Source organism: Homarus americanus, unplaced genomic scaffold (assembly GCF_018991925.1).
Source record: "Homarus americanus isolate GMGI-L3 unplaced genomic scaffold, GMGI_Hamer_2.0 scaffold6836, whole genome shotgun sequence".
Taxonomy (NCBI): domain Eukaryota; kingdom Metazoa; phylum Arthropoda; class Malacostraca; order Decapoda; family Nephropidae; genus Homarus; species Homarus americanus.
The window spans coordinates 25,949-38,372 of record NW_024750820.1 but is presented as its reverse complement, the minus strand read 5'-3'; the positions used below and the strand labels follow the sequence as shown (position 1 = coordinate 38,372).

The following is a 12,424-nucleotide window of genomic DNA, read 5'->3' as shown; positions in this document are numbered from 1 at the left end:
ATCAGTATTACTTCGTTCCAGTTACGTATTGCTGTTGACAATGCAGTGTGGGCAAGGCAGCACTGGGTACTGGGTTCTGGGTATGATACTGGGTACTGGGTATGACACTGGGTACTGGGTAGGACACTGGATACTGGGTACTGGTCATGACACTGGGTACTGGGCATGCCTGGTGTGGGCATGGCACTGGGTACTGGATATGACACTGGGTACTGGGTATGACACTGGGTATTGGGCATAGCACTGGGTACTGGGTTCTGGATATGATTCTGGTACTGGGTATGACACTGGGTACTGGGTAGGACACTGGATACTGGGTACTGGTCATGACACTTGGGTACTGGGCATGCCACTGGGTATTGGGCGTTGGGCATGACACTGGGTATTGGGTAGGACACTGGATGCTGGGTTCTGGGTATAATACTGGGTGCTGGGCATGACACTGGATACTGGGTAGGACAATGGATACTAGGTACTGGGCATGACACTGAGTACTGGGTATGCCACTGGGTACTGGGAATAAACCTGGGTATTGGGTATGACTGGATACTGGGTGCTGGGTTTGATACTGGATACTGGGTATGACACTGGGTGCTGGGCTGACACTGGGTACTGGGTATGAGACTGGGTACTGGGTATGACACTGGGTACTGGGTATGAGACTGGGTATGACACTGGGTACTGGGTATGACACTGTGTACTGGGTATGACACTGGGTACTGGGTATGACACTGTGTATGACACTGGGTACTGGGTAGGACACTTTTACTGGGCTGGGCATGGCACTGGGTACTGGGCATGACACTGATACTGGGCTTGACACTGGTGCAACACTGGGTACTGGGTATGACACCTGTGTGACACTGGAGTACTGGGTAGGACACTAGGTTTGACATGGCACTGGGTACTGGGTATGACACTGGGTACCGGGTATGACAATGGGTACTGGGCATGACACTGGGTCTGGGTTTGATATTGGTTACTGGGCATGACACTTTGTACTGGGTATGATACTGGTTCTGGTTATGACACTGGGTACTGGGTATGCACTGGGTACTGTGTGTGACACTGGGTACTGTGTATGACACTGGGTAAGTGTATGACACTGAATTACTGGGTATGACACTGGGTACTGGGTATGACACTGGGTGTGGAGTATGGGTATGACAATGGGTACTATCTATGACACTGGTACTGGGTATGATACTGGGTAATGTATGACACTGGGTACTAGGTACTGGGTATGATACTGGGAACTTGGTATGACACTTCGCTGGGTAGGACACTGGATACTGGGTATAATACTCGGTACTGGGCACGAATCTGAGTACTGGGTATGACACTGGGTACTGGGCATGACAATGGGTACTGGGTACTGGGCATGTCACTGGGTAATGGGTAGAAAACTGGATACTGCAGTATGATACTGGGTACTGGGTATGACACCGGGTACTGGGTATGACACTGGGTTTAGGGGCATGGCACTGGGTACTGGGTTCTGGGTATGATACTGGGTACTGGGTATGACCTGGTACTGGGTGGGACACTGGATACTGGGTACTGATGACACTGGGTACTGGGCATGCCACTGGGTAATGGGCGTTGGGCATGACACTTGGTACTGGGTGGGACACTGGATACTGGGTTCTGGGTATGTACTGGGTGCTGGGCATGACACTGGATGCTGGATTGGACAATGGATACTGGGTACTGGTCATGACACTGGGTACTGGGCATGCCACTGGGTGATGGGCGTTGGGCATGACACTTGGTACTGGGTGGGACACTGGATACTGGGTTCTGGGTATAATACTGGGTGCTGGGCATGACACTGGATACTGGATAGGACAATGGATACTGGGTACTGGGCATGACACTGGGTGCTAATTGTCCACTGGGTACTGGGCATGACCCTGGGTATTGGGTATGATCTGGATACTGGGTACTGGGTTTGATACTGGATACTGGGTGCTGACACTGGGTGCTGGGCATGACACTGGGTGCCTGGGTATGAGACTGGGTACTGGGCATGACACTGGGTACTGGGTATGACACTGAGTACTGGGTATGACACTGGGTACTGGGTATGACACTGTGTGTGACACTGGGTACTGGGTGGGACACTGGATACTGAGCATGGCGCTGGGTAATGGTATGACACTGGGTGCTGGGCATGGCTCTGGGTGGGCATGACACTGGGTGCCTGGGTATACACTGGGTACTGGGTAGGACACTGGGTACTGTATGACATTGGGTACTGGACATGGCACTGGGTGCCGGTAGAACACTGTACTGGGTATGACATTGGGTACTGGGGATGGCACTGGGTACTGGGTATGACACTGGGTACCTGGCATGACACTGGGTATGATACTGGGTACTGTGTATGACACTGGGGCTGGGTGGGACACTGGTGCTGGGCATGGCACTGGGCTGGGTATGACACTGGGTACTGGGTATGACAATGGGTACTGGGCATGACACTGGGCTGGGTATGATAATGGGTACTGGGTTGATAGTGGGTACTGGGAATGACACTTTGCTGGGTATGATCTGGGTACTGGTTATGACACTGGGTTGGGCAGCACTGGGTATTGGGCATGGCACTGGGTACTGGGTATGACACTGGGTACTGGGTATGACACTGGGTACTGGGTCGGATGGATTAAAGTCAGACTGGGGATGCGGTCAAAAGCGGAGGTTCCCAGGGATCTGTCAATGAGCCCTCTGCTGTTTGTTATATTCATTAATGATCTTGATTTAGGCATAACTAGTAGGATTAGTAAATTTGCAGATGATACCAAAATGGGAGAGTGATAAAATTCAGACAGTGACTTTGAACACCTTCAAAAGGATGTAGATACCTTACATGAGTGGTCAGTAGACTGGCAAATGAATTTAATACTGATAATAAATTGCCACAGATAGGAAGACGAATACAAACGTTAAGTATAAACTAGGTACACGGAAATAAAACTCAGTTTGTGAAAAAGATCTAGGTGTATTTATTGTAACGACTTGAAACCTGAAAACAATGTATTAGCGTTCGCATTAAGGCAAACAGGATTCTTGGGTTCATATCTAGGTCTGTGAGTAACAGAACTGCTGACGTTATCTTGAAACTTTACCTAGCATTAGTGAGGCCACAGATTGTGCGGTTCAGTTCTGGTGTCCTTATTATAGAATGGACATAGATTCTTTTGGAGAGAGTACAAGAAGAATGACAAAAATGATCCATAATATTAGAAACCTTCCATATGAAGAAAGACTGAAAAGCAGGCTTACATTCATTAGAGAGGCGTAGGGATTGGGGGGGAGATATGATAGAGGTGTACAAGTGGGTAAGTGGGATTAACAAGGGTAAATGGAAGATGTTCTGAAGCTCAGTAATAACGAAATAACTAGAACAAATGGCTTTAAATTAGATAAATTTCGTTTCAGAAAGGATATAGGCAAGCACTGGTTTGGTAATAGGTTGTGGATATGGAATAGGCTACCGAGTGCTATAGTAGGATCGGGGACGCTAAAGGGGACTTCAAGACAAAGTTGGATAGGCACTGGAAGTGCTGGGATGGGTGTGAAAGGGATCTGCCCTGTATGGGCAGTTGGCCTCCTGCGTATCCCTTTCTTATGTTCTTATGTTCTTATGTACTGGGCATTGCGTACTAGGTATGATACTGGGTACTGGGTATGACACTGGGTACTGTGTATGACACTGGGTACAGTGTATGACACTGGTACTGGTTATGACACTGGGTAGCGGGTAATGGGTATGACACTGGGTACTCTCTATGACTGGGTACTGGGTATGATACTGGGTAATGTGTATGACACTGGGTGCTGGTACTGGGTGATACTGGGAACTGGTATGACACTTCTGGGTAGGGCACTGGATGCTGGGTATAATACTCGGTGACTGGGCACATCACTGGGTACTGGGTATGACACTGGGTACTGGGCATGACAATAGGTACTGGGTACTGGGCATGACACTGGGTAATGGGTAGGAATTTGGATACTGCGTATGATGTACTGGGCATGAAAATGGGTACTGGGTATGACCTCGGTACTGGGTATGCCACTGGGTACTGGGTATGATTCTGGGTACTGGGTATGGGTATTGGGCATGGCACTGGGTACTGGGTTCTGGGTATGATACTGGGTACTGGGTATGACACTGGGTACTGGGTGGGACACTGGATACTGGGTACTGAGTGTGACACTGGGTACTGGGCATGCCTGGTGTGGGCATGGCTGGGTACTGGGTATGACACTGAGTACTGGGTATGACAATGGTGTGGGCATGGCACTGGTGCTGGGTTCTGGGTATGACACTGAGTACTGGGTGGGACACTAGGTACTGTGTATGACATTGGGTACTGGGTAGGACACTGGGTACTGGGTATAACACGGGGTACTGGGCATGGCACTGGTGCAGGTAGGACACTGGGTACTGAGTATGATGTTGGTACTGGGCATGGCACTTGGTACTGGATAGGACACTGTGTACTGGGTATGACATTGGGTCCTGGGCATGGCACTGGGTACTGCGTATGACATCTGGGTACCAGGCATGACACTGGGTATGATGCTGGGTGCGTGTATGATACTGGGTACTGGGTAGGACACTGGGTACTGGGCATGGCACTGGGTACTGGGTATGACACTGGGTACCAGGTGACAATGGGTGCTGGGCATGACACTGGGTTCTGGGTATGATACTGGGTACTGGGTTTGATTTTGGGTACTGGGCATGACACTGGGTATGATACTGGGTTCTGGTTATGACACTGGGTACTGGGCATGACACTGGGTATGGGCATGGCACTGGGTACTGGGTATGACACTGGGTAATGGGTATGACATTGGTACTGGGTCGGACACTGGGTACTGGGCATGACACTGGGTACTGTGTATAACACTGGGTACAGTGTATGACACTGGTACTGGGTATGACACTGGGTGGTAATGGGTATGACACTGGGTACTCTCTATGACACTGGGTACTGGGTATGATACTGGGTAAGGTGTATGACACTGGGTACTGGGTATGATACTGGGGTGGGTATGACACTTCGCACTGGTGGGGCCTGGATACTGGGTATAATACTCGGAACTGGGCGACACTGGGTGACACTGGGTACTGGGCATGACAATGGGTTCTGGGTACTGGGCATGACACTGCTGGGCATGACACTGGGTAATGGGTTGGAAACTGGATACTGCGTATGATGCTGGGTACTGGGCAAAAGGGGTGCATTATGACGGTACTGGGTATGACACTGGGTACTGGGTATGATTCTGGGTACTGGGTATGACTCTGGGATTGGGATGGCACTGGGTACTGGGTTCTGGGTATGATACTGGGTACTGGGTATGACACTGGGTCACTGGGTAGGACACTGGATACTGGGTACTGGTCATGACACTGGGTGGTGGGCAACCACTGGATATTGGGCGTTGGGCATGACACTGCGTACTGGAAGGACACTGGATACTGGGTTCTGGGTATAATACTGGGTGCTGGGCATGACACTGGATAATGGGTAGGACAATGGATACTGGGTACTGGGCATGACTGTGGTACTGGTGTATTGGTGGGCATGACCCTGGGTGATGGGTATAACACTGGATACTGGGTACTGGGTTTGATACTGGATATGGGTATGACACTTGGTGTGGGCATGACACTGGGTACTGGGTATGAGACTGGGTACTGGGTATGACACTAGGTACTGGGTATGACACTGTGTACTGGGTATGACACTGGCTGGGTAGGGCACTGGATACTGGGTGGCAGCTTGACACTGGGTACTGGTATGAGCCTGGGTACTGGTGTGTACACACTGGGTACTGGGTATAAGACACTGGGTAGTGTGCATGACACTAGGTATTGGGTATGACACTGGTTACTGGGCATGTCTGGGTACTGGGTATGGCACTGGGTACTGGGTATGACACTGGGTACTAGGTATGACACTGGGTACTGGGCATGATACTGGGTACTGGGTGTGACACTGGGTACTAAGTATGACACTGGGTACTGGGCATTGCACTTGGTACTGGGCTGACACTGGGTACTGGGTATGACACTGGGTACTGGGTATGACACTGGGTGCTAGGTATGACACTAGGTATTAGGTTATGACACTGGTTACTGGGCATGTCACTGGGTACTGGGTATGACACTCGGTACTGGGATATGACACTGGGTACTGGGTGAGACTGGGCGATCAGTATGAGACTGGGTGCTGGGTATGACACTGGGATTACTGGTATAGAGTACTGGGCTGGGTATGGCACTGGGTTGCTGGTATGTACTGATTATTGGGCATATCAGGGTGCTGGGTATGACACTGGTACTAGAGTATGACCTGGGTACTGGGCATGACACTGGGTACTGGGTGTGACACTGGGCTGGGTATGACACTGGGTACTGGGATTGCACACTTGGTACTGGGCATGTGCCTGGGTACTGGGTATGACACTGGGTTTGACATAAACATTGGGTATGACATGGGTACTGGGCATGACACTGAGTGCTGTATTGACACTGGGTATGGGTGTGACAGTGGGTACTGGGCATGACACTGGGTTACTGGTATGACACTGGGTACGTGGTATGTCACTGGGGTGGGTATGACACTGGTGCAGGGTGTGTCACTGGGTACTGGGTGTGACAGTGGGTACTTGGTATGGCACTGGGTACTGGGTTTGACACTGGGTACTTGGTATGTCACTGGGTACTGGGTATGACACTGGGTACTGGGCATGACACTGGGTGGACATGCACTGGGTACTGGGTATGACACTGGGTGCCGGGTATAACAATGGGTACTGGTATGAAACTGGGTACTGGGTGTGATACTGGGTACTGTGATTTGATATTGGGTGGGCATGACACTTTGTACTGGGTATGATGGGTTCTGTTTATGACACTGGGTACTGGGGCATGACACTGGGTGTTGGGCATGGCACTGGAGTACTGGGTATGACACTGGGTACTGGTATGACACTGGGTACTGGGTCGGACACTGGGTACTGGTGCATGACACTGGGTTACTGTGTATGACACTGGGTACAGTGTATGACACTGGGTACTGGGTATGACACTGGGTATGGAGTAATGGGTATGACACTGGGTACTGGGTGTGATACTGGGTAATGTGTATGACACTGGGTACTAGGTACTGGGTATGACACTTCGTGCTGGGTGGGGTACTGGATACTGGTTGTTTCTCGGTACTGGCTACACTGGGTACTGGTTGACACTGGTACTGGGCATGACAATGGGTACTGGGTAATGGGCATGACACTGGGTACTATGACACTATGGGTAATGGGTAGTAAAGCTTTGATACTGCGTATGATACTGGGTGCTGGGACTGAGGCTGGGTGCTGGGTATGACCTGGGTGTCTGGTATGTTGCTGGGTACTGGGTATGATTCTGGGTGCTGGGTATGACTGGGTATTGGGCATGGACTGGGTTTGGGTATGATACTTTGTTACTGGGTATGACTGGGTACTGGTTATAATCATGGTCGTGCTTGTTATAATTATGGTCGTGGTTGTTATAATCATAGTGGTGGTTGTTATAATCATGGTCGTGATTGTTATAATCATGGTCGTAGTTGTTATAATCATGTTCGTAGTTGTTATAATCATATCCGTGGTTGTTATAATCATGGTCTTGGTTGTTATAATCATGGTTGTGGTTTTTATAATCATGGTCGTGGTAGTTTTAATCATAGTCGTGGTTGTTATAATCATATACGTGGTTGTTATAATCATGGTCGTGGTTGTTATAATCATGGTCGTGGTTGTTATTATCATATTCGTGGTTGTTATAATCATGGTCGTGGTTGTTATAATCATATTCGTGGTTGTTATAATAATGGTCGTGGTTGTTTTAATCATGGTTGTGGTTTTTATAATCATGGTCGTGGTTGTTATAATCATAGTCGTGGCTGTTATAATCATAGTCGTGGTTGTTGTAATCATGGTCGTGGTTGTTATAATCATAGTTGTGGTTGTTATAATCATGGTTGTGGTTTTTATAATCATGGTTGTGGTTATGATCATAGTCGTAGTTGTTATAATCATGGTCGTGGGTGTTATAATCATTGTCATGGGTGTTCTTATCATAGTCGTGGTTATAATAATCATGGTCGTGGTAGTTATAATCATGGTCGTGGATTTTATAATCATAATCGTAGTTGTTATAATCATGGTCGTGGTTGTTATAATCATGGTCGTGATTGTTATTATCATAGTCGTGGTTGTTATAATCATAGTCGTGGTTATTGTAATCATAGTCGTGGTTCTTATAATCAAGGTCGTGGTTGTTATAATCATGGTCGTGGTTGTTATAATCATGGCCGTGGTTGTCATAATCAAGGTCGTTTCTGTTATAATCATGGTCGTGGTTGTTATAATCATGGTCGTGGTTGTCATAATCATGGTCGTTGCTGTTATAATCATGGTCGTGGTTGTTATAATCATGGTCGTGGTTGTTATAATCATAGTCGTGGTTGTTATAATCATGGTCGTGGTTGTTATAATCATGGTTGTAGTTGTTATAATCATGGTCGTAGTTGTTATAATCATATTCGTGGTTGTTATAATCATATTCATGGTTGTTATAATCATGGTCGTGGTTGTTATAATCATGGTCGTGGTTGTTATAATCATGAGCTCGTGGTTGTTATAATCATGGTCGGTTGTTATAATCATATTCGTGCTGTTATAATCATGGTCGTGGCGTTGTTATAATCATGGTTGTGGCTTTTATAATCATGGTCATGGTTGCGCAATCATAGTCGTGGTTGTTATAATCATAGTCGTGGTTGTTATAATCATGGTCGTGGTTGTTATAATCATGGTCGTGGTTGTTGTAATCAGAGGCACGATTGATATAATCATGGTCGTGGGTGTTATAATCATAGTCGTGATTGTTACTGTCATAGTCGTGGTTGTTATAATCATGGTCGTGGTTGTTATAATCATGGTTGTGGTTATGATCATAGTCGTAGTTGTTATAATCATGGTCGTGGGTGTTATAATCATTGTCATGGTTGTTCTTATCATAGTCGTGGTTATAATAATCATGGTCATGGTTGTTATAATCATGGTCGGCTTGTATAATCATAATCGTAGTTGTTATAATCAAGGTCGTGGTTGTTATAATCATGTCGTGATTGTTATAATCATAGTCGTGGTCTTTATAACGCAATGGTTGTTGTATCATGGTCGTGGTTGTTATGCAATCATGGTCGTTGTTGGCTATAATCATAGTCGTTGTTGTTATAATCAAGGGTCGTGGTTGTTATAATCATGGTCGTTGTTGTTATAATCATAGTCGTGGTTGTTATAATCATGGTCGTGGTTGCTATAATCATAGTCGTGGTTATTATAATCATAGTCGTGGTTGTTATAATCATGGTCGTGGTTGTTATAATCATGGTCGTGGTTGTTATAATCATGGTCGTGGTTGTTATATTCATGGTCGTGGTTGTTATAATCATGGTCGTGGTTGTTTTACTCATAGTCGTGCCTGTTATAATCATAATCGTGGTTGTTGTAATCATGGTCGTGGTTGTTATAATCATGGTCGTTGTTGTTATAATCATAGTCGTGGTTGTTATAATCATGGTCGTGGTTGTTATAATCATGGTCGTTGTTGTTATAATCATAATCGTGGTTGTTATAATCATGGTCGTGGTTGCTATAATCATAGTCGTGGTTATTATAATCTTAGTCGTGGTTGTTATAATCATGGTCGTGGTTGTTATAATCATGGTCGTGGTTGTTATAATCATAGTCGTGGTTGTTATAATCATATACGTGGTTGTTATAATCATGGTCATGGTTGTTATAATCATGGTCGTGGTTGTTATAATCATATTCGTGGTTGTTATAATCATGGTCGTGGTTGTTATAATCATATTCGTGGTTGTTATAATAATGGTCGTGGTTGTTTTAATCATGGTTGTGGTTTTTATAATCATGGTCGTAGTTGTTATAATCATAGTCGTGGCTGTTATAATCATAGTCGTGGTTGTTGTAATCATCTTCGTGGTTGTTATAATCATGGTCGTGGTTGTTATAATCATGGTTGTGGTTGTTATAATCATGGTTGTGGTTATGATCATAGTCGTAGTTGTTATAATCATGGTCGTGGGTGTTATAATCATTGTCATGGTTGTTCTTATCATAGTCGTGGTTATAATAATCATGGTCGTGGTTGTTATAACTGGGCGGTCGTGGTTTTTATAATCATAATCGTAGTTGTTAAGTAATCATGGTCGTGGTTGTTATAATCATGGTCGTGATTATTATAATCATAGTCATGGTTATGATCATAGTCGTGGTTGTTATAATCATAGTCGTGGTTGTTTTAATCATGGTTGTTGTTGTTATAATCATAGTCGTGTTTGTTTTAATCATGGTTGTTGTTGTTATATTCATTTTCGTGGTTGTTATAATCATGGTTGTCGTTGTTATAATCATGGTCGTGGTTGTCATAATCATGGTCAAGGTGGTTATAATCATGGTCGTGGTTGTTATAATCATAGTCGTGGTTGTTATAATCATGGTCATGGTTGTTTTAATGATGGTCGTGGTGTTATATTTATGGTCGTGCTTGTTATATTCATGGTCGTGCTTGTTATAATCGTAGTCGTGGTTGTTATAATCATGTTCGTGAGTGTTATAATCATGGTCGTGGTTGTTATAATCATGTTCGTTGTTGTTATAATCATGTTCATGGTTATTATGCTCATAGTCGTGGTTGTTATAATCATGGTCGTGGTTGTTAAAATCATGGTCGTTGTTGTTGTAATGAGACAAAACTCAGAAGAAGATTACATATAGGTAGAATATTGATAGTATAAAAGTATAAAAGAAGATTTTGGTGGCGTGGCGCATTAGTTATTTACACTGTCATACACTTCTAATACGTCTTAAGGGCGACTTCTCAAACACACCTTCGTTACAACTCTTTATTAATTACGAACATGACATGGACACATTAATAACACCTTCTATTGGAAGTTACTAGACATTACATTTACGTTACTAGGACATCATATTACGTTACTAGACACTCTGATTCTCGGACACGAACATGAAATGAATACACTTCCCACGTAAGTAACTCATCCCATGGAAACTCTGACAAACACTCACGTGACCTAGGGGAGGCCTAGCAGGTGGTCCTGGGTTGTCTCTATGGGAGACTGCTTAGCTGGGCACCGGTGTGTCAGGGCAACTCGCTCCTGACCGGGGCCGACGGAGGCGGCTTGCCTCGGCCCTGACTTCTCTCGAGCAGGACTCGGGACGTGGTAGCTGGCCTTCTTGGTTACAAGACACACTCTCTCTCTGTCTCTCTATAGAGGGAGGACTAGGACGTCTATATATTGGGAGGCGAGCAGGCAGGTTGAGCTGATCGGGGGGGCGGCGAAGGTCTCTTCTTACATTGCCCCTCGGCTAATGTAGGGTCAAGTCTGGACTTTTTCAGAGACTATAAGTTGTATCTTCTGGAGAAATCATCAGGTGGGCGTGTGACATGAGAGGCCTGGTTGATTTGTGGCCTCTTGACTTGGGCTCGAGATTACATTTGACCTGGCTAATGTGAGGTCAGGTCTGGACTTCTTCTGCGATGTAGGTTATTGTGTATATTGGGAGAGAGTCGGCTGGTGCCTTCTTACACGTTTGTTGGGGCCTTGTGACATGGGAGGGCCTGGCTGATTTATAACCCTTGGTCAGCCGTGAGAGTTACCTACACTTTTGACCCCCTAATGTCGGTCCAAGTCTGGACTGTTTCTGAGATGTAAGCTGTGGTCTGACAACCCATCTCTACATTATATTCATGGTCGTGCTTGTTATAATCATAGTCGTGGTTGTTATAATCATGGTCGTGGTTGTTATAATCATGATCGTGGTTGTTATAATCATGGTCGTGGTTGTTATAATAATCATATTCTTGTTGTTACAATCATGGTCGTGGTTGTTATAATCATAGTCGTGGGTGTTATAATCATGGTCGTGGTTGTTATATTCATGGTCGTGGTTGTTATAATTATAGTCGTGGTTGTTATAATCATGGTCGTGGTTGTTATAATCATGGTCGTGGTTGTTATTATCATAGTCGTGGTTGTTATAATCATGGTCGTGGTTGTTATAATCATGGTCGTGGTTGTTATAATCATGGTCATGGTTGTTATAATTATGGTCGTGGTTGTTATAATCATGGTCGTGATACTTACAGTATCTAATATACTTTAGAAGGAATAGAATAAAGGTTAGAATAATTAGTTAAAGAAATATTTGCCATAAGGAGAGGTTAAAAACATTAAAAATAAATTATTATGAATCACGATGATCATTCGAGATAAAATATATTATGAAGAGAAGTGACCTTGAT

At 45.3% G+C, this 12,424-nt stretch overlaps 3 protein-coding genes across 3 annotated transcripts; all 3 read right to left on the bottom strand.

Moving 5' to 3' along the window:
• Positions 1-11: 11 nt before the first annotated feature.
• LOC121854210 (adhesive plaque matrix protein-like) lies at positions 12-1,718 on the bottom strand (the record flags this gene model as incomplete). Its single annotated transcript, XM_042348708.1, has 2 exons — positions 928-1,718; positions 12-612 (listed from the first exon to the last, which is right to left on the bottom strand). Coding segments are annotated over exons 1-2 (1,392 nt in total), but the record flags the coding sequence as incomplete, so codon positions are not given.
• Positions 1,715-2,357, bottom strand: LOC121854209 (keratinocyte proline-rich protein-like). The gene is made up of 2 exons (XM_042348707.1): positions 2,132-2,357; positions 1,715-2,004 (listed from the first exon to the last, which is right to left on the bottom strand). The coding sequence occupies exons 1-2, from the start codon at positions 2,355-2,357 to the stop codon at positions 1,715-1,717; spliced, it is 516 nt and encodes a 171-aa protein (XP_042204641.1).
• A 1,568-nt stretch (positions 2,358-3,925) lies between these two features.
• LOC121854208 (adhesive plaque matrix protein-like) lies at positions 3,926-5,686 on the bottom strand. Its single transcript, XM_042348706.1, has one exon. The coding sequence runs from the start codon at positions 5,684-5,686 to the stop codon at positions 3,926-3,928; it is 1,761 nt and encodes a 586-aa protein (XP_042204640.1).
• Positions 5,687-12,424: the final 6,738 nt, after the last annotated feature.